The sequence below is a fragment of the Nesoenas mayeri genome (assembly GCF_963082525.1).
Source record: "Nesoenas mayeri genome assembly, chromosome: 14".
NCBI lineage: Eukaryota > Metazoa > Chordata > Aves > Columbiformes > Columbidae > Nesoenas > Nesoenas mayeri.
The window spans coordinates 4,333,832-4,360,149 of NC_137556.1; the positions used below are offsets into that span (position 1 = coordinate 4,333,832).

At 42.2% G+C, this 26,318-nt stretch overlaps 2 protein-coding genes across 6 annotated transcripts in view; one reads left to right on the forward strand and one right to left on the reverse strand.

The window, feature by feature from the left end:
- Positions 1 to 1,466: 1,466 nt before the first annotated feature.
- On the reverse strand, positions 1,467 to 14,703 carry UBLCP1 (ubiquitin like domain containing CTD phosphatase 1). 5 transcript variants are annotated; one of them, XM_080353177.1, is made up of 11 exons: positions 14,571 to 14,703; positions 11,529 to 11,722; positions 11,032 to 11,123; positions 10,533 to 10,618; positions 10,325 to 10,440; positions 9,151 to 9,249; positions 8,165 to 8,202; positions 5,759 to 5,857; positions 5,213 to 5,329; positions 3,723 to 3,850; positions 1,467 to 2,454 (listed from the first exon to the last, which is right to left on the reverse strand). In XM_080353177.1, exons 2-11 carry the CDS (start codon positions 11,680 to 11,682, stop codon positions 2,427 to 2,429), a joined length of 957 nt encoding a protein of 318 aa, XP_080209303.1. In that variant the 5' UTR covers positions 11,683 to 11,722; positions 14,571 to 14,703; the 3' UTR covers positions 1,467 to 2,426. The 5 variants fall into 5 exon arrangements, with proteins under 5 accessions (XP_080209303.1, XP_080209302.1, XP_080209304.1 ...); XM_080353176.1 differs by lacking the exon at positions 14,571 to 14,703 and adding an exon at positions 14,237 to 14,277; XM_080353178.1 differs by lacking the exon at positions 14,571 to 14,703 and adding an exon at positions 14,237 to 14,273 and having other exon boundaries at positions 11,529 to 11,719.
- A 6,190-nt stretch (positions 14,704 to 20,893) lies between these two features.
- RNF145 (ring finger protein 145) overlaps positions 20,894 to 26,318 on the forward strand; it is a 40,232-nt gene continuing 34,807 nt past the window's right edge. The window contains exon 1 of the mRNA XM_080353445.1: positions 20,894 to 21,102. The gene's annotated coding sequence lies outside the window, so the exon portion shown is untranslated. The remainder of the gene's footprint in view (positions 21,103 to 26,318) is intronic.

The window sequence follows — 26,318 nt, forward strand, 5'->3', positions numbered from 1 at the left end:
CGCCACGTGTGACTCTCTCATCTTCCGAGCACCCACAATTCTCACATTAGGGATATTAGAGCTTCCGAGCATTGGGCTGTGGGCTTGTTAATGAAGTTCTCCAACTCTTTCCTGAACCTGCTGATGCCACCTGCCGCAACAAATTCCAGGAGATCGCTACCCACTGCTCTTGACAATTTTAAGCCATTCTCCTATTTGTGTGAATGGCCTCTCATTCTAGTATTGTGGGATTTGGTGAACAGCAGTTTTGCACTTGCCTTGTCCAAAGCTTCAGGATTGTATAAACCTCAGTTGTGTCTCAGCCCAGAAAATCACGGCAGAGTTTTTAGAAGGTAGTCAGTAAAATACACAGGCTTGAGAGGGGGAGGAAAAATCAAATTGTAAGGCTAGTCTTCAAATATAAAATATAAGGGAAACATCAGTCATAAAAGACACAATGGCTTATCAGCAACAGCAATGTGTTACCATCACATTGAGATCACACTCTCGCATATTCCAGCTCAGCTTACAAAATATTTCAAAGGAGAGTGCACATTTGCTTCTGATCAGCAAATACTTTGAAATTCTAAGATGAAATCCCAGTGTCACTGAAAAAAAAAAACCACACAAACCAACAAACCACCAGTACAGTATTATTTTTTTTAAGTGTTCCTTGTATAAAGCAAAAAGGAGTCTCGCTCATACACTACAAAGCTTCTGTTTCTATGCCAACTTTGAGCAGCAGATACGGGCACATGTTTAAATAGGTTCTCTTGGTTCTGTTTTCTGCCTGGCTAACATGACGCACTCCACAGGTGAATCAGGTGCAATGCATTGACGTCTTTCAGTGCTTTAAATTGGAAGGTATTCTAGTACAACATATACCAGTCTTGGATTCCAATATCTACGCTACTGCAGGCTCTCTAGGCAAAGGATCGCTGTTCCAACCTCAGGGACTGTATCTGCATTGTACGCGAGTGAGTGAGTCAGCCTTCTAGCTCAGGAATTGGCTAAAGGAGACAAAACTGCAGAAATTCACCCTTTGTACTTACCTAAACCAAAGATTTTAATGCATCAGGTTTCTGGTTTGCCAGTTTAAAACACAGCTTGGGTTGGCACTAAACCACAAAGAGCAGTGGATAAGAAACTGTATATTTTCTGACAGGCCACTGAGCCGGAGCCTAATGTGCTCATCTTAACAGCTCATTTGTGTCTGCTGTCCTGACATTCTGCCATTTGCTGTCACAGTTCCTTTCCTGGGCTGCTGTGCACGTCACTGTTCAACACCAGCGCCCTAATCTGCAGCGGCACGTACCGGTCTCTTACCTAACTACTGGTGCAAAATCGGTATCTCTGTAATCCGGAGAAACACCCCCAAAAACCAAAATGAAGATTATCAATGGTTTCTCTATTACACAAACTAGATACTTAAGACAGCACACGACACGGATTATGAAAAAAGGAATTTATTATTTACACAACTGCTATAGTTCCTTAAGAACAATATATACCATTTTTATTTGAAAGGGTCAGTCTTCTTTCAAATACATGAACTGCATAATGCACAAGTGTTGGTAATGCCAAACAGCAGTCACATCACACTTCTATAGTGCAGGCATAAGCAGCGCAAGTAAATGATATTTCAAGAACAGTATGGCTGAATATTGCATTTAAACACAGTGTTTGCACTTCAACAAGATTTAGCTAGAAGAGAACAAGGGTTTTGTTCATGCTTTGTTAGGAATGTGACTTTCCCATCTGAGGTTTAAACCCTTCAACTGACACGTGAGAATTTTTCAGGCAGACTGCTTTTCACTTACCGAATAAGAGTGGGTTGCTCTCCCTCAAACTTCAATCTTTTGTTTTCCAGTAAACACTGCTTTGTAGTACAAGTTCACACACTGGGGTAAATTGGCCACAGAGGTGGTATTTTCCCATCTTACTGTCTTGCACAGAGAAACACTGACGTACTAACACATACCAAACTTAGACAACTTGTAATTCATAGACTTAAATAGTGGAATGGGAGAGGGAGACTGTTCCTAAAGATGGAGGGAATAGAGGGCTTATACAATTCATACACTGCCAAGATTGGCTCCTTACTCAACTTTTTTGGTCTAAATGCTTTCTTTTTCTAGTTTCAGAATGGTTTTGGTCTTTAATGGTTATGGTTGTACTTCGGCAGCAAAGGAGAGGAAAGTATTTTAAGTAATAACACCAGAACGGAACACAAGAAAAAGTAACTGACTTCCTTCTCCCACTTTGAGCTTATTGCTGTGATCTTTTAAAAAAAACCCACAACCAACCACCTGGAAGACCAAGTATAGCAGTCATTCTGGCGTTGGATCCAGTGGCCAGCACTATTATACTCTAGCGTAAAAGCAAGGAAAAGTCCAATGATCTTAGGTATGTTCCCTTCAGTTCAGTGCCACTCGATTTTATTGGTGTTATTGTCCTTGCTTCTTTGAAAGATACCTGAAAGAAACAAAAGTACATTTATTTTTTTCCACAAAATCAGAAGTAGGCACAAATATATCTGGTACATTTTATCCACCTGAAGTATGAATCTGCTTCCTTTTCTCACTAGAAATCCTTCTATTGATAACCAAAAGTTAGAAATGTGATCAATACTACTTTCGATTTTATTTGCTTTCAGTATTCTTTCAATTCCATTATAGGTTATCTTACAGTAATTCAAAGTCATGTTTTCAGCTACTCTGTTAGGCTTTTCAAACAAAAGGTAGGAAGGAAATGGAAACATGTTTTATTGTAAGAGGTTGAAAATGACTTCAATTGGAAAAGTAGCTATTATATCCTTGAAGATAAAAAGGCCCATTAGATGTGGCGCTCCTTCAGATAAATTCAGGACTTTAACTGAACATAATCTAGCATAATCTGAAAAGAACAGCTCTCCGCTCGCTGCTTTAGAGCATCTGAGTGTCCTGATCTCACAGTCCTCCCAGCACTACAGCTGGAGCAATCTGACCGGGTGGGGACATAGGGGAAAAATCCAATCAATTTAACTGACAATGTGAAACATCCAGTGAACTTCACCGCCTTTAAAGTTTCACATTTGACTTTCGATTCTTAATCAGAAACTAGAAAATTATATCAAGTTTGCAAAGCTGTTCTTTTAAGCACCAAATGAGTGTTTTTTCGAATAGCGCATTGCACATACTTTTTTTCATATGTATTGAAACTTCAGGCTGTTGCATAAAAATATTAAGAATTTTGCCTGAACACTCCAGTTAATCATTCTCTAGCACAAATCGGGATGCTAACTGGTGCCCTAAGTATTGCCAATGAATACTATAATGCCACACAGCTTGGATAGCGCATGAGAACCACACTGTAAACCCCAAACCCTGAACTACCTGCCAGAAAAGTTGCCTCATACCAAAGGACCTGAGATCTGAACTGACAGCCGAACTTTGCAGGAGTGGAACAAGAGGATCTCCGGGGATCAGGTTCAAAGTGTAATTGCTTCATTGCAAACAATCAGTGGGCTTGAATATTGGAGAAGTATGAAGAAAAGGTCTATTCTGTCAAAATCTTACCATTTTAGGAAATCAGCCCAAACACTACAGCCTTATTAAACTTCTACTCAAACTAAAGGACCTTCATAACTGTAAGTGATGTCAAAGTTCATTAGCTCAGTTGTTTCTGGTCTTTCTATGACAACCTCAAGCAAAACACAGTGAGGTCAGGGATGGAAGAAGAAAGAATTTTGACTTTGTTCTTACCTTTCCCAGTGTTTGTGATTCAGCTCCAAAAAGTCATCTAATTTTGCTATTTCTTTGAGGTATTGAGTGAGCTTTAGAAGTTCCTTGTCTTTATCACGATTTAAATGTGCTTTCATAAAAGGCCTTATCTATACAAAGGAAACAAACTGGGTATAACCATTTGCTCAAAGTAAGAAAAACACTTCTGATTCTGTATCATTTACCACCTAATTAAACTATATGTTCAGTACTATGCCAAGTTATGATTTTTCTTGGGTAAGCAGAAGAAAAACCTTTTCGATTAGTGGCCACATCCAATTTGCCTTGTAATTCACACGAACCCGACCGCAGGGTCTTTGCCTTGTGTACCCACCTCAAGCCTTCCCAGTCAGACAGAATGAGAAAATGATCTGGAGTGGGCTCTCACATTTTCTAATATGATTTCATAGATACTTTTGCAGGAGACATGAGGGGTTCTCAGCTCTGCTTTATGAGTTGTGTGGTATCACTGGAACCAGATGCTTTTGTTTTTTTCCCCAACAAAAAACATTTGACTACAATCATAGCTTCTGTGAAGACAGATGTCAGAAATAAAGCTTATCTGACAACTGCTTTAAGCTTGGAATACATTACATGTGTGTCCTGTTTCAGTGATTTAACATTCTTGTCTGCAGCTCTGTTAACAACATTTTGACAAACATCTTTCAAATCTGAGCTAGAGGGAGCTCTTGGGATAATCATCTCCCAGCAAGATCTTTGCTATTCCTCATTCTCCTAACACTGTATAGTTTCAATGAACATCACCTTGCTAGATCTCTTCACATCATGGATAATTTCAAAGAAACATCATCTTGGATTTCTGCACCTGAAAACAGGTTTTATTTTTTTAAAAGAAATTCATGAAGGTTCTTTTAGCACCACACTGCTGTACCATCATATATAGAAGTAGAAATTGAAGCTGCATTCTTCTTATTCAGAACCAGCACTGATAATGGAGCACAAACTGGCTGACAATTTGATAACATGAAATATTTGCTGTTCTGCAGTCAAAATGGCTTGAGGTATTATTTCCCAGAATAGAATGCTTGCTATTATATTGGCATACTACTATGGAGTAGAGCTGCTTGTTATCTGATTTATTTTCTGAATGTGACCACTCTTGAGACTGAACGTCACATATTTCAATGGTGCCTGTCAGCAATGCCCAGCTTGATTATGGTTTGCAGGTATCATTTAAGCAGAAAACATAATTTCATTGATTTTGGTAGTCTCTTAAAAGCTCAGTTAACAGTGAAAGCAAGCTTATTTAATACTACTATTAGGGAAATGTTAGTCCAGAAAAATGGCATTCTAAATTAAACAAAAACAACAAAAAAAACCCCACACAATAAAATATGCATCTTTGCCAATTAAGAATGGCCTTTCTTTATGATCCAGCAAAGAAGTAAGACAAAGTGCTACTTGAAGTATAACAAAAAGTAGTAATAAACAAAAATTCCTGTTAAAATTACCTTGAGTCCGTTCTGCGGATTCATTAGGAAGTTTCGGCCGATATCATCAAACATTATAGTATTTTTTTTGCTGTAATATTCTGAAAATTTTCCCCAGATAACACCAAGAGGCTTCACCTGCAAAAATATCACATACAAGGTACCTGAGGTAAATCAGATCACAGGCAGGAGATGAAAACATCAGTCCACAGGAACTTGAGTCCAAACTCAAATGGACACTTGTCCTTCTGCTGAAAAATCTGCAGGCAGTTGGGCTTTAATAAGGGAGGGGATGTGAAATAGTATAACATACTAAATATCCCACACGCAAAAGAAACGCTCTCTGTTATCTATTACTGGATTTGAAAGCAGTCTCATCCAAACATGCTACTCCAAATGAAACGTTAATAGAGAATTTTGGTAGAAAAAAAATCATCTATGCTTCCAAGATTCTTAAAGTTTTCTTGCATGAAAACTCTTGTACAACTTCATTGTTGAATATTTCCAAGGGGTAACAATACATGTCAGTTGAATGTAGAAAAAGGTCAGGAAAAAATAGCCACTTACATCTATTAGCCCTCTCCTAGGAGTGTGCACTGTTATCATGGCAGCGCTGTCCAACATGAAAGTTATCTTGTAGTTTGCATTGGTACTCACGCCCAGCTCCTGCAGCACAAAGGTTTATTATTAAAGCTTCTAATTATGACAGTTTTACTGTTGTACAGCTGGAACCATCATTATAGCACATTGTCTGCCAAAGGGTGAGCTGAAGATTACCAGAGACACACTAAAAATAGATGTCTGAGGGGGGTTAAATTCTTCTATCCAATGAGGACCATAAAATTTACATCATTCTACCAAGAGAAAAAAACAACAGGATTTATTTTTGCAGTGATTACTATCAGCAACTTAATAACTGATGTCAGCATAAAATCAAAGCAACTTTGCAGGAAAAGCAAAATACAAGAGGTCTCACCCATACCTTTGTGCATAATCTCCAAAAGTTCCACGTGCCTCAGCTTTATCTATAGCAAAGACAGCAACTGTGTACTGTCTATTTCCTCCCTTCAGTAAGTAGCAACAATCACAGCCCAATCCAAGATGAAATGTATGGTAACAGTTCACTGTTACCCTTCCCTCCTACGCATGTCCAAGACAGTCAATGCTAGTCAGCAATCTGCCAGTTTGCACTTAAAAGATTTGGTAACTCGTGAAATAAAGACTCTAAGGAAAACTTATGCGTTTTAGAAAAAACAAAACAAAAACACAACCAATTTTGACTAGATGAGAGCGCATCATTTCAAATCCTTTACAAAGCTGAAAAGTAATAGTAACACGTGCTGACGTGTTATAACATAGATATTGCTGACTTCATTTCTGGTGTGTGCAAGAGTAGTGACGTGCAAAGGTACACAACAAGGAGTAAATATCCACTGCAGCAGCTCTCTTGCAAATATCCAGCCACACTGAACTGATTTACCTTTATATCAAAAAGTGAATCTTGCAAATGAAAAGCACAACCTACCTGGGTCAGTGTCCTGTTACACTGAAAAAACTAGCTGTTCTAGACCTGCTGAATTCCAGGCAAAAAGAGATGGTAAATGGGAGCGTAAACTTGGTTATCTGATACTCCCTTCTTTTTAATGCTGTTCCTGCTCTGCAGTTTAAAACAAAAACTTTAATGCCATTATTGCTGGGGTCATCGTTCCCTGACATAAAGTGAAACTGTTCCGAGGGTTTCAAACTCATGAAAGCCTCATGGTTGCTTTCAAAGAGCCAAATGTAATTTTAGGACTGTGTAAATGTAGGAGTAGTTACGCCCCTGTGTTAGAGGTGAGCACCCCAGGTGCTATCAGTTTAATGAGAAACAGCAGTTGGCACCTATGGATAGCAGGCTCAGCATATCAAGATCCAGGAGTAGGCACAGAAAGGCTGTGATTCAGTAACATATGAAAGGGCTGGAAAGGTGGTGCAGAAATGTAGAAAGGTGACCAGTGCAGGGGAAACAGCCCAGTTTTGAACAATGGTTTTCCACTACACTGACACACACAACACAGAGATGCAACACTGCCACAATGTTTGCAAGGCTCAACATTGATTTTACTCGCACTGATTATAGTTTTGATTAAAGGTTCTCATGTCTGAGATCACTCTGAGGCATTTTTGTTTGTTTAGAAAACTTGTAGCAATGTATTACTTTGAGATAGACAACAGTGGAAAACGTGCTTTGCTCTGTTAAAGCCTGAAAAAAAAGGTTAGTCTATAACAAAGAGTGGAGATAGAAAAGTTTAAATTTAGAAAAGTTTTGCCTGAAATGGAAACAAGCTTTGATTTTTTTTAAGCCTAAAAAACCCCAAGCCACCAACCAAACATACAGCAATTCTTAGTAAGCTGATTAGATTTACAGCTAAGCCTGTCTATAAATATGTTTACCACTAGGTCAGCTGTGCAAAACTGGCTAGTTGCCCGATTTAGGTACAGAAGAAACTAGGATTGAAAGAAGAGCTCTGACGGATGTTTAGTAAGGCAGAGGAAGCTAAAGAACCACACAGCTGCAAGAGCTACAACATAAATATGACAAGAGTTTCCTCTTGATAACCTACTCCAGCATGTCACATCTGTCTGCTCCTTCAAAAAAATGATATTACAGACTAGAACTCTATAATTAGAAGTAAGATGAAAGCAACTGTGAAGGCTGTGTGACTAATCCAAGTTTCAGCAGGTACTGACTTGTGTTCAGTTCTGTTAAATTTAGCACCTACTTCTGATAGTTTGTGTGGAAATCTAAAATTAGATTTAATCTAGTTTCGTGACAAAGATAATTCAAAGTGACTATGAAGATTCAAAAAGCTTGGGGTTTAATTTGTAGGACCCCCCCCCAGTTGCTAATCTGCTTTATAACACCGAGCATGAGTCCAACTACATGAACAGCTAGTGAGACTAGAAAGAAATCACATTTTCAGGACAACTTACTTTCATTTTAGCTTCAATCCACTTCATATTAGTAGCAGCTGCAATAAAAGGGAGAAAAAGAGAGGAAGCTTTACCAAAATAAGTCATTGACAGGCAAAACAGAAGCAAGACAATTGTTCACTTAATATATCAAACATTTACAAAATGATAAATGTCAGAAAAATCCATCCTTGTTACAGCTTCTAGGGTTCACTGCCTTGAAGACAGTCTTCCTTCATGAAGTTTATTTTTACTTGGAAAAGCTTACTTTTTGAATGAACAACTAGATGAAGCATTGCATGTGTTTAAATCATTTTCTAGATCAGCTGTTACTGAACTACAGTCTGCAGGACCATAAGAAGTGGGTTACACCTGGTCTGACCCACAGAGCCTGTGCAGGATTTTCTCCTGAAGCAACAGTAAGTGAACACATAAGGTCTTGAAAGGGAAATATCTCAACACTGCCCATTGCTCTAAGAGTATGTGGAAACAGCGTTCCACACTATGAAAACTAAATTTTGTAATACAGTTTTAATATGGTTTAAACTCTGCACTGGCTAAAGTCTGTTCTCCAGCTGTCGGAAAGGAAGTGAAATAGCAGGCAAAGGATCGACCATCCCTGTACCAGAAGAGTTTGGTTCATTTGGCACTTCTTATTGTCTGGATTGAGATCAAACAGTGGTTGAATATTGATGATACAATTCTGTTACTTCAAGCACTTGTTTGTTTGTGCAAAGTAACGCTCGGTAAAGTGATGCTGAGCTTTATCCTGTGATTAGATCCATTCATGTGAGCAAAATTTTCACATAAGAATTACTACTTTTCTAAAAATAGCTCTACCAGCTGTGTGAACATTCCTGCTGAATGTATTACAGCATGTATTAATTCATGTATTGTTTTAGATCTTGTGATTCACACTAAAAAGCAATATAAAAACCTCCCACCTGGAGTATTTGCTCTGAATGACAATTTACAACAAAGTCTTAGGTATTGAGTATAAAACTTACACCAAATTACAATATCATAATCCTCATATGCAGATGTCAGGAATTCATGCAGGTATGGCCTCATCAGCTCTACCCCAGTTTCAGCACATGACCTGTGGTCTAAAAAGAATATAAGAGATAAGCAATTCATTATTAAAGTTGAGGTTATTACAGTTCAGTCTGACTTCCCTATGTATGCAAAGACCTGAAGAGTTTCATGAGGGAAGCACTGGGGCATTTTAAAATCATGAATGAATTCATAGCAATCTACCCCTCCCATTTTAAAGGTGGAGAAAAGAAGCAGGGGGGATATTCCCCATAGGTATCTGAGGGCTTAGCTAATAATTAAAGCAGAGATCTGTGGTTCTGAATGTCTTTGAACAGTCAAGTCAAATAGTTCACCTGTGCAACTTAGAAAATTTGTAGCAGCCCAGATATGAAACAGATTCCTTCAAGCCTGGTCAAGTTAATTTTGTGAACATTTATCAGGCTGTCTGTTCCAATTAGAGAACCGCTGCCTCAAATTGTCCTAGCACAAGACCTAAATAAACATTTTAGACTCAGCAATGGGTTGAATTTTGATCTCAGATGTAAACGAATCTCATCAAAAAGGAAAACTAAGGAAAAGGCATAAAGCAAGCTATTATTTACTGCTTATAGTTGAGCTGCCACGACACACCTGCGTGCCAGAAAATTAAGTCAGAAGGAAAATTCTGGCTTCCAAAAAAAACAGTCTGACAGAATATCCAAGTAAAATGTGCTTTTGTGCATGTTTAGTAATCATCTAGAAATCAAATTTGAAGCTACTCTCCCATACCCCCGAAACTGGAGTCAATCAGGTACAGACCAAGATCACTATTTTACAATATCTTGCCCTGCCACCATGACACCCAAGATACAAGTTGGTCAAGAGAAAAAATATTTGGCTAAAATACTGAATTTCTACTTGTTTGTGTCATCTTGCAGAAAGCAAATAGTTGCTGCTCTAAAATCAGCAATATGCAATGTTTACAGAGCCCAATGTTTTTTAAAATATGAGCAGAAGACCCCACAACATTACAAAGCAGAAGTTACACAGTACAACATATACCAACGTCACTGAAGAAGATTTGTGAGGCAAAAATCAAGAAACATGAACTGGCAAACACACTGACCTCTCAAACAAGCAAAAACCACAAGTTGCATAAAATCTCACCAAATAGTGTATAATCAACATCCAGCACCAGCAGCTTTTTGCCTTCTCTAGGAGGATTCAGAATTTCCACTTTGTATTCTTTAACTCTGCGGGAAATTTTTAGTAGGTTTTCTTCCCTAATGTAAGAGTGCAAAAAGTCGCGGTTAATTAAAACGCACACTGTACATTCAATAACAGGACTGTTTTTATAATAGCTAAAACTCCCAACCTATTTTCGACTTCCACAACTTCCTCTTCAATATCAAAGTCATTGACAACATCGTCATTATCAGGAGGCGGCCCAAGGACATCTTCCTAGAGGAATAATAATAACAAAAGATAAGTAGAATCACTGAGAGAAAATAACAACGGATAGCAAGTTTCTGTTCCTGCACATTACAGGAAAAAATACTATTCAACGAAAATTATTTCACTTTACTAGCAGGAACAATTACTGAAGCATGCTGCTGATGGTTCACATTTGAGAAGTGGGTGAATATCACAATAAGAAGTTAGTACTTCATGTCTAGAACGTTACAAGAACTTAATGAACACACTGCTCTCAGAGTGCTGCAGAAAAGCTTACATCACATAGAAAAATAGACACCAACAGAAATCTACTGTACCACCATTTTCCAAATGATTACTGGAATATTCAAAATTTAAAATCACAATTAGGAGACAGATAAGCATTTTTTCCTATTTAAACTAAAGGGTAAAATACTTACTAAACTCTCTTCACGAGTGCCCATCATCATTATTTTAGTGTTTGGTTTCAGCTTCAGAGCTCCAAGCTTAACGTCATCATCCGCAGGTTTGCCTATAATGCAAGCAGATTTTTTATTTTAATTGGGTAGAGAGATTTTAGAAAAATGTTAAGACATTTTAAGCTTAATTGAAATAAACCACCCATCAAGCACCAGAAGAGCCCAAGCTGCATTATTCTCTTCCTCCACACGCAGATAAATTGCTTGTCTGGCTGGCAGTAATTCAGCGTTTTCTAACCTACATTTGCTGCACTTTCATGTCAGCCATTAAAAAATGACCCAGTAGATGTATCAATAATAAACAATATCCAGTGATGTATAAAATTTCTATGCTTGTGTTCACTCAAAAGCTGGATCTGGGAGGTAGATGCCCTGTTACTATTCAGATCCTGGGTGGGTTTAGAGAATGGTCAGCCTTTAGGGCACGTTCACCACAAACAGCTAATATAAATAATTACCCTTCATTTTAAGTCCAAGTAGTTTTTGACGCTCTGGTAACACTCCAGTAAGGCCTTTAAGAGACTGCTTCAGATCCAACACTGTGTCGTCTTCTGACAGCGAGGTTATCGTATACTCCTGTCCACCCCATTTTATTATGAGAGAGAGAGACATCCTTGAAGCATATGTTCAGTATTATTTTCTGAAAAATCTGCTGCAGGAGGAAAACACAATGATTATGTAAGGAAGAAGTAGGAGAATTGCTCTTTTCAGAAAACGAACCATACAGTCTGTTTAAAGAATTTTTGTGGGATTTTTGTTATGATGTTTGTTTTGTGTGAGCAGGTGATAAGCGTGTTGATAAAATGTTGAAACTGAGGGAGAAAGAACCAGCACTAAAACTGGGGCTCTGAATTCCACTTCAATGTGTTTAGCAATGTCATGCTCCCCGTTTGCTCCAGTACATGCTCGTTTGCTGTGTTCTGTGCAGGTACAGCCTGTTCCCTGCACAACCAGCACCCAAGCACAGTGCTGCAGTATCATAAAAGTCATTTCAAATCTCTGAAATGTCCTCTGCAATAATTATGCAACCAAATCAGCCACCGATATCTTTATATAGGTAACAACAAAACAGCAAATATGAAACACTTAAAATATATAAAACCATAAGAATAGTTCTGAACCCACCAGCCCATTTTTAGCGTTGGATTTCTCTGATCACTTTCACTAAGATCTGTGAAATACCTGCAGTAATACACACCCCAGGTCACGTCTCGCTGTAGCAATATCAAAGTAGGAGTTTGAAAACAAAGCCAAAATACACACCCACGCCATGCAATTACACTGTAAGAACTGCACTTTCATTGCAGTGCTAACAAAACAACCATAATTATACAATCTTTAATTTACACAGCATCACTTATACAAATTGTACTTGACAGTTTAGTCCCACATTAAACACAGCAGAACAAGACTTTTAGCTTTGTGCAGAAGGAAGAACATGTTTTTTCTGTTAAAGCTTGGAAGCAGAGAATCAAGGAGATAGAAAGGTATGAAGAGGCTGTTACAGACTGTCAGGAGATGCAGAGAAGGTCTCTGCACCACTAATGGTGAGAATGTCCTCGAAAGACTGATATTTCAAAAGAGACAGACCTATGAAAAAACCTGAGGCGATCCACCTTCAGGAAATGCTTTACACCAAGAAATACAGGTCTGGCGGTTCTGAAACTCTCAGAATCCAAAAATCTGATTCCTCTTCCTCTCTAGCATCGGATTCTCACAGGTTACCTACTTGCTCTCACACAAAATACTTCTCTTTCATACAGTGTCGCCTATTAGAAAGGAACAAGTAATTATTCAGGTGGATGCATTAAGCTCAGACCAGATGAGAAACAGAGGGCTAGACCCAACCTGCTTGTTGAGGACACTACAAGCCACGTCTCCACACTATTCCCTCCAAGAGCCCTGAAAGCAAATTGAAGAGGAAAACTGGTCTCATGTAAGTCTTTTTTTTTTTTATTTTTCAAATATCCACAAATCAGACAGGGACCTGGTGTTATCCTGTGAAAAAGACATCACAGAAACACTAAAAAATGCAACAGAGATTATGGCTGCATAGCATCAAGTATGGGGTCACTACCATAAAGTATCCCTGTCCATAATCCTCAGACTAAGTTTATAAAAAGAAGGGTTTGTTTTCTCACCTGTACCATACACCTCAAATCACTCTGCCAGAAGATGCCTCGGGCAAGAACTGTGAGAAAACTGCACAGGTCTCTGTCCAGCTCTACATTGAAAAGATCATCTGTCTGAAGTCGAGCACTTTACCAACCCTCTGCCTTTACTGAGTTACAGTCCTCTTGAGTGTTACCAGAAACAACAAGAAACACCTTTATTCAATGCCAAAACACACACTGAGTGTGGACACCAGAATCAACAATTGCAGGAAAACAGATTTGGAGCAGAGAAAGCCACAGAGATTTTTGAAGTTTCTACCATCAGGGCTGGACGCCAAGTGAAACTGAAGCCTATTGAAATTGATCCTGCTTTGGTGAAATTACATTTTCAGAGCTTTAACAAGCCCCTTGGGCCACCATGAGCCTATGGGTTGGAAGGTCCCTGGGGCAGAGAAAGTGTTAAAGTTGTGCTGTTGTAGTTAGATTGTCACATCACACAATTTTTCTTGGGAAATTTGGAATAGAGACATCTACATCTTCAAGTTTCACTACGTGACATAAACCATACAGACCCCCAAAGCAGGGGCCGTGCGGACAGGACCGCAGCACTTTCTCCTACATCGCAACAGGTGGAAGGAGGGGGTTTGAACCAGAGCTGCTCCGTGTCACCCACCCCCGCGATCGCGCCTCCGGCCGGCGGCGGCGGGACCGGCCCAGAGTTCGCTCCCCTCGGCCCCGGGCGGGGCTACCCCAGCGGCGGGACGGGCTGGGGGAGCCCACACGCTGCTGCTGGCCCCGGGGAGCCGCTCCCGCCCCGCAGACGTTACGGAGGTACCGACGCGGCCGAGACAAGCGCTCACCCTCGTCCCCCCGCCGCCATCGGCCCTGCCTCACCCCGGCCCCCGCCGCACACAGACGGGCTCAGGCCCGTGCCCAGACCTACCGGGCCGCCCCGGTGCTAGAGGGCACGGCAGCGCTCCCCGCAGCCCACCAGGTGACAGCGCCGCCGCCGACCCGCCCCCTACCCCCGGCAGCGCGATGCGGCCCCTCACCGTGGCAACGGAACCGGCACCGTCCCGGGTTCCGCCGCACCGGAAGCGGAACTGGCGCCCGCCGGAAGCGGGCGGGGGATGGCGGGGGAGAGGCCGTGCGGGGCGCCCGCAGCCTCCCGGATGGGCGCGGGTTTCCCGTCCGGCGGCAGCAGCGCCGTCAGGCAGGGCGGGGCGGCCGGCCTGGGCCGCCGGGTTCACTCCGGGCTTGTGGCCGAGCTCTGTGTCCCTGCTGGAACCGTCATCCCCGAGCCAGGCGCTGGCGGCCTCGGTGGCCCCGGTCGCCGGTGCCCGAGCGGTGGTGGGGAGGTCGGGGCGGTCCTGCCTGTTCTCGTACCGGTCAGACTGTGAGGCGAGGGAGAGTTTTAACCACCTTTAACGAGAATAACAGCTTAGGCCCGCCTGAGGAGGGTTCCTCAGGGCTGCTCCTGTCGGGTCACGCGGAAAGCGGCGGGTTTGTGCGGTAAAACCCACGGCAGCCCCAGGGCGCCCCCCCCATGGCCGGCAGAGGGAGCTGCCGTGTGCAGCTATCGCCACCGGCGGCTCTTCGTTATTAACTCTGAAAGGGGATTGCTTTGTACCCAGGGATCCTGACTCCAGATTTTCTTAGCTTCGAAGATGACTCTTTACAGGCATATCATCTTTCTGTGTTTGTTGATTCAATGGACACTTCGCAGCGGCTGTTGGGAACTGGCTGCAGCTGCGGCGCTTTTGTGCGTGGACCACAAATGTAGAAGAAAAAAAATGTATTTTGCACAAAGATGGCCTTTTGCACTGAGTATTCTCCTTTGCAGAAATACATGAAAGGAAAGGTACAGTCCAGTTTCTTACATATGTGAAATAGACTGCAGTTCCTCTCGGCATCAGCAGAGACGCTGTTAAATTGAAGGAACTAAAAGTTTCAGTCTTCCCTTATCTTCGGTCTTGCTCTTAAGAGAGGTTAGATAGTTTTTCTCTGCCTTTTTCGTGTAGTTACAAATAGGTAAGGGAATAAAAGAGCAGAGGTGAGCAGCCGTGCACCAAGTACAAGTTTCTTCAGAATGGCTGCTGTAACCGTGTAAGTAAATCACAGTGAAGAAGTGCAGTATAAACAAAAACTGCGTAGAAGCCAAATTTCTTTGCTGAGTGGATATGAATTTAATGTATTTCCTGCCTGGATATGTAGTTTGAGTTCTGTTCTATATTCAGGTTTTGGCATAAAAGCAGTTGGGGTTTCAGAAGAGTCGTACAAATGGCAGAGTAGCGAATACATGTTGGGTTTAGCGTCTGACTGCACATAAATCCACGTAAACCCAGTCATTATGTATGTATTGCAGTCACAAAGGGTTTGCTTTTTCCTTTCATGACACACAGTTGTCTTCTGCACAGAGGCAGCACTTCACAGCAGTGCTGAAAAGCTTCCAAAGCTGCAACTAGTAACTAAAGTCACACCCTGTCATAAAACTGCACCCTCCAGACCTGTTTAAAAATTCAGAAGACGAAAATGATGCGTAGTCTGACTGCCTCTCTATTTGTAATATTTTAAAATATATTTTCTAATTATTTTTGGTTGGCTTTTAAGAAGCTCTCTTGAAGAGAAGGCAGTAGCATTTTTGTTTGGTGGTGGTTGTTTGTTTGTTTGTTTGTTTGTTCCCTGTTTGAGGAGGAATATGAAAAAAACATACATACTTATGCATATTTCATTTCTGGTATGATACTAGTGTTCTACTATCCTGAGGTATGACTCGGACATCCTCGCATTAGGTGGTGTTGAAAAATGCTCCAATCCTGACAATATTTATGTGGCACAGATAAATATGTCCTTTTGCTTAGCTGTTAAAACACATGGTGGTGCTCAATCCTAACATTAAAAAGTGCTAAGTGGTAAAGTATTTTAAGACCATAGAATTCAAGCCCAAACAGCATAATCTTTTATTTGTAGTGAGGAGTTTGGTTTGTGGTGGTATCCTCTGGGTTTACAGTGTGGTAAACTGTAGTAGACCACGGAGGAAGGAAAAGCAGTGGGGAAATTTTAAAGCAAATGCATGTTCCCTTTCACCTTGATGTGCTCTATGTCCTGCGATGCTCCAGGGTGAAATAAAAACAGTGGCTGCATGTCAGATTGACGCCTCTGGCTCTGTTGCAGTACCTCATGTTCACAGCAAGCATTGCTGTGCGTTTTGAGGAATACGCGCACAACTACTGAAGCCTGGGAGCTCATCTCCTAAATTGCTGCTCGTGCTGCAAGTGAGAGAGCAAAATTCTCAGTAGCAACTCTGGGGAATGCTGGATAAGAATCCTTTAAAATCGTCATTTAAAGCTGAAAAACGTGTAGAAAGCTCAAAAGGTTGCTTTGAGAATTAAGAGTAAGTTTAAATCACATGTGAGGAGTTAGAAAGTGAAGGTGATGATACTGCAGGGCTGAGAGATGCTTAATATTTGTTCTATTTAGTGACTTCAATGGCGGAGAGTCAGTGCAGATGTTAATGTGATGCAGACTATGAATGGGCCAACATCCCGATTTCAAAGTTTCGCAACTTTTTATTTTCAAATTGCTTTTTGGTTCCAAAAACTCATTTGAATATGTGGCTGTATCTACCCCACTTCTAAATTGAACCCATGTTAGGAAAAAGCCTAGAACAGAGCTTGTATTCTCTACTGGAAATAGAAGAATGATTAAAATACAGCTTTGTATGCTTTTAATGCTTTTTGATTTTCCCTCTCAACTCTTTATGCTATTTCCTACGATACCTTCTCATTTATTACTTTTCCCAGTTCCTTTGTTTTATAATTTGTTCTAAGTGAGTGGTAAAAGCAATGTCTGAGAATGTGAAATGCTTGAAGTTTATACCATCCAAGTGATTCCAGCCCTGTGCAGACGTGTGTGCGAGCTGCCTGCACTGTTCATGAGCACTTCAACGGAATACAGCAGACATCGTGATTTACTGGACACTGCCATCATTGTGCCCTGGAAATGCAGCGTTTGACTGTGGGCTGTGACGATCTGAGTCACTGTGTGACTCTGGGCAAAAAAACGAGAGCTGAATTTCCAGCGTTCAATAATGGGATGTACGTTAGTCGCTGGCAGCTTAGCTGGAGACATGGAAGTGTCTCAAGTTTGAAATGAAACACATTTTCGAGTTATCACTAATACAGTAAGCCTCTGTCTCAGCTTCCTTATCAGCAACGTGGTGGTTAGAATAATATTTATGTTTTTTCCTTACTGGAGTTTTGTCAGGATTATTTAATTAATGTTGGCACTGTGGATGCTGTGAGTACTAGAGGCTTGTACCAGTACACCATATGATTCTCCAGTTTCTGAATGCAACTGTTATTCTTCTGCCACTATGCAGCCCAATTATTTTTATTTTATTTACTTCGATTCTTTGTATTCTAGATTATGCCCCACTGGCAAGAGATCTTAGGAGAGAACTGTGATGCTTTTGTTTGCTGAACAAACCCTGATTCATCACTTTCCTTACATCACCACCCAGCTCTCCAGCTTCTCAACCCAGAGACTGGTATTTCTTTCCTTTAGGTAAGTTGTAAATCACAGCAGCTGTTTGTTTGTTTTGAGTCAGCGCTCTCCAGTGTTACAAAAGTGATAAGAATATATGTAATCATATGAGATACCTAATTATCAGACATACTGCTGAAGAGGTTTCCTGAAGAGAGTCAAAATAAATATGAAATTGAGAAACTGCAACTAGCTGAATTGCTAGAAAGAACTGTGGAAAGCAGTGAGAATTAGAAGAAAAATAAGGGTTGATGAGAAGCCAAGTGATGGGGAGGAAATTTGGGAAATAGGGTCACAAAGAGGGGAAAACAGGTATTTCTGAGATGGGGCTACGGAGTGAGAGTGGGTAAATCAGAGACAGGGATGCCCTGGCTCTGTTGCTGTTGTGGGACCCAGTCATGCTCCCAGTTCCTGTGTCTGGGGATGTGTTTCTGCAGGAATTGAAGTTTGTTTATTCCTTTGTTTAGTGAATGGGATAAAATTGCAAGAAGCGAACACAAAGGCTTTGGGGGCTGGCTGCCATCAGCGTGACAAGGCATATGCTTGAGGCACCAAATTGGGTTTCACAGGCAATCTTAATTTTTGCATGATTTTACTTTTGTCTCACTTTATGCAATACAACCTACTTGTTAAGACATTCCTTTGCTTTTACATATGTATGTATGAATATTTTTTGAAATAATGACTTGTAAAAAGCTTCAAATAAAACTGCCCATGTTATTGTCCACTTTAGGCATGCAGTGTCCTTCTGTGTCAGCATATTTTGCTGCTTTTGAGAATTCTTATGAGGGATTTTCTTTGTAAGCAGTTTGGGGTGCTGGCATTTGTCCATCCTCATGGGCAAATCAAGCTTCCACATCATCTGAACTCCGAGAAGGTCTTTTGAAAGTTTTAATGAGATGTCACCATAGCGGCCTCCTTCAGTCCTCAGTTGCTGATCACTGAAAGTTTGGAATTCAAATGCCTCTGTTAATAATGAGAGATAAACAATAATTGAATTCAGAATTCTCAGCCACCCAGTGTCAAATGCAGGAAAGGCTTTTAAAATTCCAGAGAAATGAAGCAGAAAGTTGAGGTGCTTTTAAAAAGACACGCCTGACAAGACGGTGGTAACACCACATACCTGACCTGCCCATTAGGAAACTTGCGCTTTTGTAAATAACACATTTTCAGAATTAAATGCTGAGAGATGACAGAATGAAATGAAGGTGGGGTTCAGTTCCTATTGTTTGTTTGCAAACTGAACTTTGATGATTTGCTACAATACTTCCATGATATAATTACTTCTAAAATAATAATAGATTTCCACTCAATCTCCTATAAATACCTGTCACTGTCTACAGTTGCGGTATGTATTTGTCTCTCTCTGCTGCTTGCTGTCTTTTTGCTCAAAAGCAGCACTGGAGACAGGTGGTAGGACTTAGATCCTGCACCGTCACCCTGACTTCAGTCAGAATTGAACCAACCCCACAAAGAAAAGAAGTGACTCATGATTTTTTTTTCCATATATGGCATGAGAGGACAAGCAAACCCTAGAAATGAAGCTGAAATTCTCACTCTATAAACCTTACAAGCCTGACCAGAAGACAGAGCGCTTATGAGCAATAATCACATGTATATGCATGTCCTTACATTGGCTGGACATGCTTATTTGTTCTTTCTAAAGAGAAGGATTACTGAGTTCAGGAGTCTTTGCATGATCTGATAGCTTGAAGCTAAATATTTCCAATAAAAAACTTATTTTCTGAACAGCATTAAAATCTGAAGTTTGTGGAAGATTATATCAATAAGCTGAGTTTGTCTATGGTGCCTGAGGAAAGGCTTCTGCCTGGGAGATCCCCGTCACTTGTGCTATTTGGTCTCCTCTGCTGTGTTCTGGACTGAGCGGAGTTTGGGAGAAGACAGATCCAGTTTTAACACCAAATAAACTGCCTGAGTATACAGCAGGGCAGAGCCCCGCTGCACCTTTGGTAAAAGTTAACAGAGATATGTCCAAACTACCTTTTTGTTGTTTTGAAAACCTTTGGGTACTCGGACAAGGGGTAATTTTGCAAAGCAGAATGTGGACAGACACTCAAAGCCCTTATTTTAATATCTTTGCTTCATAAAGACAGCGTGTTGAGGCCACGCATTGCTGATGTCTATGTCTGCGAATGCTCCAGTCCTCATTAGAGATGGAAGGAAAAAAGCAATTATTAAGTTGGCCAGCCCAACCCTTGTGAATGACAGGATTTTCTGGTTCAGTGTATTCCCTCATTCCTCACTTTAGCTGAAGTTTTTTCACATCCCAGACAATGCAGCTTCGTAATTTTTCAAATATAAAGGTCACATTACTTCTCTTGGGTCACATTTTTTTCCTTAGCACTTAGGAGTGCACGCTAGGGCCTGGCCATGCAACCTTTACAGAAGAAGTAAATTATTAGTGAGATGTTTCATGCAAAGGTTGTGAGCACAGACTGGGAAACATAAGCTCCTGCACAAGAGCCTGTGCTGTGAGGGAACTGCCCCAGCTGGAAAATGACAATGCAGGACAAGAAGTCTGGGATTTTTCTCCTCGATCTCAGAACAATGGTGACTATGGATTCCGCAGTACTCTCCTGGAAAAAAAAAAAAAAAAACGAGTCAAGTTTAATATTTTAAATTAAGACAGCATTTTGTGTTCCACAGGGCCAGTACAGAACATTATTAAAATATCTGAGCTGCCGTTTCAAACATCTGCCCAGACGCTACCTCAAATTTTGCTGACCGACCCTTGTGAGTCATGGTTCAGACTTGCAGCTGCCTGATGAGCCCTCCACCTCCCGGGAAGGCCCGAAACCAAAACTAAACCCCTGGTCTCCCATCGGAATTTAACCGCAAACCTTTGCCTTTTCCGGGGCCGGTGAGGGGGCGGCTGGCGCCGAACTGCCGGGCGTTGACAGACCCCGCTGGCGGGCAGGGAACCAGCCCCGCAACCCCCCCCGGCCCCCAGCCAAATTCCTACGCCCAAACCGGCGTTTTCCACCCAAACCCATGCTTTCCACCCAAAAACCGCGTTCCGCTCTCTTCGCTCCCCGGTCGCGCCGACCCCCACCCCGCGCTGCGCGGCGCCGCGGGCGGGCCCAGGCGGGCGCGCGGGGCGGTGCTGCGGAAGGAGCGGGCGCATGCGCGGAGCGGGCGCGGCGCGCGCGCGCAGGCAGCGGGTCCATGGCCGCCCGTCTGCGGATCCGGAGAGTGTCGCCGTCCTGAGGCGGCGCGGCGCGGCCATGGTGCCTCGAGGAGCCGCTCTGCCGCCGCCGGGCACCAAGCCGCCGCCGTCGCTGTGAGACGCGGAGCCCCCGCGGAGCGAGAAGAGGAGGAGGAGGAGAAGGCGGCGGCGACCCCGCCGGCCCAGGTGATTCCCCACCCGCCGCCTCAGACACGCGCGTGCCCCGTCTCTCTCCCCTCAGGGCGTCGCGGGGCCCGATGCCCCCCCCGCCCCCACTCCCTCGCACACCCTTCCCGCGCGCGTGCGGGGGGCGCGCGCCTCCCCCGCCGATGCTCGCGCGGATGTACAGAAGCTGGGGCGCAGCTCCGCGCTCCCCGCCGCTTGTGCGCGTTTGTGTGGCGGGGGTTCCCCGACCTTTCCTGTGCGCAGCGCCCCCCCCTCTCCCCTCCTTCCCCTTCCCCCCATCCCCTCCTCTCTCCCCTCCCTCCGCCGGCGCTGGCTTGCAGCGAGCTTTGCAGGGGGTTACTAGAGTTCAAAGGCGGCGGAGCTGCGCGGGGAAGGATGCGAGGGGCTTTCTGCAGCGCCGGGGATGAACGCGCGAGTTCGGCCTGGCAGGCGGCGGGCAGGGAATAAGTCACTGGCTGGGGAGTGTGCGTGGAGTGGGGCCGAGGGGGTGGCAGAGTTTGCCCGCCCGGTGCGTGTGCTCAGCCCGGCCGCCGGAGCTCGACTCGGGCCCGGAGGATGAGGAGCCGCTCGGCGCCGCAGTCGTGAGCGAGGTGCCGGCTCCGCTCCGGAGGCTGCGCTTCTTCCCTTCCTTTCTGGGCTCTGGCTTCACCTTCTGTCAATGTCCCCTGACCCTTTTCCCGGCGGCCTGAGGCCACACGGCTCAGGGGTGGGACACGGGGCTGTGACCTGGGCCCAGGTGGGACGGGGCGGGGGGGCGGTTATTCCCTCTTGGAGACGGGCCCGACAGCATATGGTAGCGCTTATGTAAGGAGCGGTCCCTCAGCATGAAGAATAGGACATTTTTTATCTTTCCTACTTATATCATCTTAGTCGATTATTTTGAGGCCTTCTGTAGCCTTTAAAATAACCTTAATGATGAGAATTTTCATTATTTTCTTCTGTGATAGAAAGTATTTCTGTGTAGCAAGTACACCTGTGACAGATGGTTGCTCTTAGAGGGATTTTTGTCTTTTGGTTGTGCTGCCTTTTTGGGGGTGTTTGAGAGGGGGCTGGTGCATAAATAATGTGATTGGGAGAAGAAAATGAAAAAGTGGTGGGTTTTTTTGTTTAATGCATGTAAGTATCAGAAAACGAGGGGTAATAATAGATATTATAGGCAAAAATGCCTTTTGCGTACTAATGAAAAAGCAACTGTGACATGTTTGACGCATAAATATTAGCCATTTGTGATCTCATTCAAAATACTTTAAGTCTGAAGCTGCTGTTTTGTTCGTTTTCTTCTGCAATTTGTAATACAAGAGTTTCTATTATCATGTTTTGTGCACTTGAATACTTTTAGTTATGTTTGTGTTAGGGACATCAAACTTGAGGGGAGAAGAAGGAAATAGTTCTTAGTTACTTTTCTTTGATTACTTTGTAGATTAATGAAGTTAGGTTTAAATATTGAAAAAATATTTTTAAGGTGAGAGCTGTTAAGCTGTTGTACCCTGTAACTTGCGTTTATCTACAACCTTGGCTTATTTTTGCCAGTTCTAGTAAGAAAGAAGATACCTGTGCATGAGAAACTGTGTATTTTTGTTTGTAGTTAGTTTTAATAACTATGGTAATCAGCTGCTGGGTTTTGAGGCATAATGTCATGCAAGGATTTAATTTTATTAAGTCTTAAACTCATTAGCATTGGGAAATGCTGTCTTTGTGGCCACCATTGTGTGGAAGCACTGTAAAAAAAATCTTAGGGAGCAATCTAAAGCTGCTGCTTGTCCAAAACGCAGGATTTACCTTGTTTCTATCAGCCTTAGGAGGAACTACTGATGTTATAGTGACCTGTTTCTGATGGAGATAGGAACTGAGCGACGTGCATCGGAAGAAATATTGGGGAATTCCTTCCTTTGGAGATGGTGGAAGGAGATCGGTATCTTGCTCGGTTCAGCAGCTGGAGTCCATGGTGCAGATGTAGAAAGGCACATCGTGCCAGTAAGATGTGAACGGATGGGTGTGTCTTGGAAAACTGTATAAGCCTGCTCAGTGTTTTGTGTTCCACTCTCAAAAACAGTCTCTAATCTGTTTGCTGAACTTAAGTTGGTTTCCTCCTCTTTACAGGGACAGGTGGATAGCTTCTATTTCAGTCCACTGGAAATATTTATATTTGTGTGGCGATTTACTCTCTGAGTCCATTTTTAGCTCCAAAAACACCTGGCAATGTTTGATGTGGTTATAAAGTGAACAGTTCACTGTCATTTTGCTTTTTAAGTGTGTGTTCTTGTCTAGCGCCTTCAGTATGATTCAGATATCCATGGACCAGTTTCCCTGCCTTTACTTTTATAACATTTATTTTCATTTTAGAGAAGCCTTACTGCTTTGTAATTAGTTGCGTACTTGAACATTCAGAAGTGGGTGCTTCATCTTGTGGAGATTTTCTGCAAAATTTTTTTGGTTGCATGTCTTGAGCTTGAACGTGTTTTAAAAGGGACTTTTCTAAGTTTTTTCACCATTTGATATTTCTGTCATGTGAGTCTGGTCCTGCGGGAAGCTAAGCTGCCTGTGTGACAGGCCTGGAAACTGATGCTTGTTATTTACAGAAGTCAAATAGCTAAGGCAACAGCAGCAGCAATGGAAGTTATCGATATTGACTTATTGATCTTAAAAGTCTTATTTCATATTTCAACTTCTAAACCAGTCAGGTAGCTAGTTATTGGCATTGCGGGCTCTAAACAGGCGGTGTCTGTATCTGAAATGGTTAAAAACTAAATGAGCAACTGTGGAGGATGGAATATATTTCGTCCTGGTAACACATTTGGGTTGCAGGGCTTGGTGAGGCTGATGGCTGTGCCAGATTCCCTCGTGATGGGCTCTCTGAGGTGGGTTGTCACAAACTGCATCACCCTGGGCTGCCACCGATGCTCTGTGTGCGGGTCTGCTGGGTATTCTCTCCTCTGCAGAGACGCTTTGGGATTGCTGCCCAGATTTTTCTCAGAATGTGCTGATGCAAATGTAGTCAGGCAGGCTTGTAGGTGTAGGCTTGCAAACATGGCTGTGACAGCAAAGAAAAATGCTGAATAGCTAGTTAATAAACCCAACCTTGGACTGGCAGGGAACTGTAGAGTTAAAAAGGACCTCAGAGCAGTTCAGTCTGTTGATTTGACCTGGATTTTTTTCTGAAAATTTTACTTAGAGATATAAATACTTATATTTTTATTTCAATGAAGTAGTTTCCCATCTTTAGGGGCCTAACTGAACTCAGCAAATCCGTGATCTAAAAGCCAAGCAGTGACAAGCAGCCCCTCTTAGTGTGGCTGGATTTGAAGTGATCGTGTGTGGGCTGAGCGCTGATCCTGCAGGAATCCGCAGGAAGACTTTGCGGTGTACCTGGTAGATTTGTTCACCTTCGTTAACATGTGTTAGTCCCTGAGCTCAGTTTCCTGGTCGTACCTGCTAATTATGAAAAATAAAAGGCAGAGGATGTTTTACAGGCTGCCTATGAATAATACACTTGCTATATAATTGAAAGTGTACTGGAACTGTTCATAGTGTATCAATGTACTCCAGAAATAAATCTTTAAAGGAAACTTTAGCTTCACAGCTCTCTGATATGTATTCTCATTTCCTGATTTGATTTTCTTCTCCCTCATATAAAACATTCTAGAATTAATGAAAGCTGGAAATATAGGGTTTTTTTTTTCTTCTATATGTTAACTCTTTTGTCCATTTTTAATATGCTTTTAATGTGAATGCCTGTTCATTTATGTCCCTACTAAAGATAAGAGGTTGACCTAATTTGTTTTACAGTAGAAGTTGTTTTTTGCAAAGTATGTTATATATTTGGTTAGAATAATTAGCTGTGCCTCAGTTCACAACTGAGTGAGTAGCAAGTTAGGTATTAATTTGTTTTCTAGGTGGAAATAACAGTTCTTCTGTCACACCACCGCAGCAGCTCTATAGCAATCCATACTGTTAGACCAAATGTGGAAAAAAGGGAAAAAAAAGTTGTTTATTCTTGTTAACTTCTTACACAGCAAGACTGAGCAGTGTTTGCTGACCAACTCTCAACCTTTAAATTGAAGGCTAAATACTTTCTGGTTATTACTTGAAATTATGGGGCTACTCCAGCGAACTACAAGAAGTGGGTATTATTGGGGATGCTGACAGGATCCTAATGACGGTGTCGCCGTACCGGAATGCGGCGTTCCCCTGCGCTCGCTGTGTTCGCTGGGTCTGGCCTTCTCAGCAGAAATTTGTGAGCACTGTCCTCGTCAGCCAGCACTGAACTCGGCCTCATTTAAATTGTCTGGGAGCAAGAGATCTGCAAGCGCTGGTTTGGTGGAGCGCTGACTCACTCGCTGGAGTTCTAGGGGTTTTTTTTGTACAGACTCACACAGAGAAATTATTTTCTAAGAGTGTATCTGATAAACCTTTTTGTCCTGTTCCTTCACTTTTCTTCTCTTGGTTTTCTTTCTCCCAAACTGATGATATAAAGACATAACACTCCAAAGGATGAGATTCTTCTGTACTTCAAATTCCTCTCTTTTTGCCCCCTGGAACAGGACAGGCATATAGCAGGAGTTCTGAGTTCTGCCTGAATGCAGCACAGCTGTTGGACCTAATTTTAGTTTTTGAACAGTGACATTGTATTTTTCTAGAGTTACTGATAGGAGTTGTATTTTTTTTTTCCCCTCTTCAAGATTCAACTAGCAAAATTTACCTTATAGGAAAACAAAAGCTTTTCCTGGTGATATTTTTAGTTTCAGAATGTATCATTGAAAAATAATTTCAAGTGGAAACTAGACACAGATCAAAGCCTGCTTGTTAATGAATGTATCCAACGTAATGATAATTTCATAAATGTGAGGAACAGAAGTTGAAGTTGTCTCTTTTGGTTTCTAGTCAATCTTTTCTAGTGGTTTAGGTCATAATCATGCAGGAAACTGAGCACCTTGTTCACAGATGTTGGGCTGAACGTGGCAGGATCAGGTCTGGTTTTGAAGTTCTGATCCTGACTGGAGTTACTTTATCTTTCTATGGTGATTTTTGGTGGCAGTGATATTAGAGTAACTCTGAAATTTGCAAGTATTCCAGTGTATTTCTGTAATTCTTAAGTAACTTTATAATTAATGCTTTTGTAAATGTGCAAGCTCTACTCCATTAATGTAATTTTGCACTCGCTTGGGTAAATGGATGCAGGTTTTGTGTGGCCTCTTGAACTGCTTTACCAGTGAGTA

What these genes read in the sequence shown, in the direction of transcription:
- UBLCP1 (XM_080353177.1), bottom strand. Translation starts at nt 11,682, where the DNA reads ATGTCTCTCTCTCTCATAATAAAATGGGGTGGACAGGAGTATACGATA. An exon ending in CTAGGAGAGGGCTAATAGAT is followed by an intron (nt 5,330 to 5,758) that starts GTAAGTGGCTAT and finishes ATATTTTTGCAG; the next exon opens with GTGAAGCCTCTTGGTGTTAT. An exon ending in ATCCGCAGAACGGACTCAAG is followed by an intron (nt 3,851 to 5,212) that starts GTAATTTTAACA and finishes TCCTTTGTATAG; the next exon opens with ATAAGGCCTTTTATGAAAGC.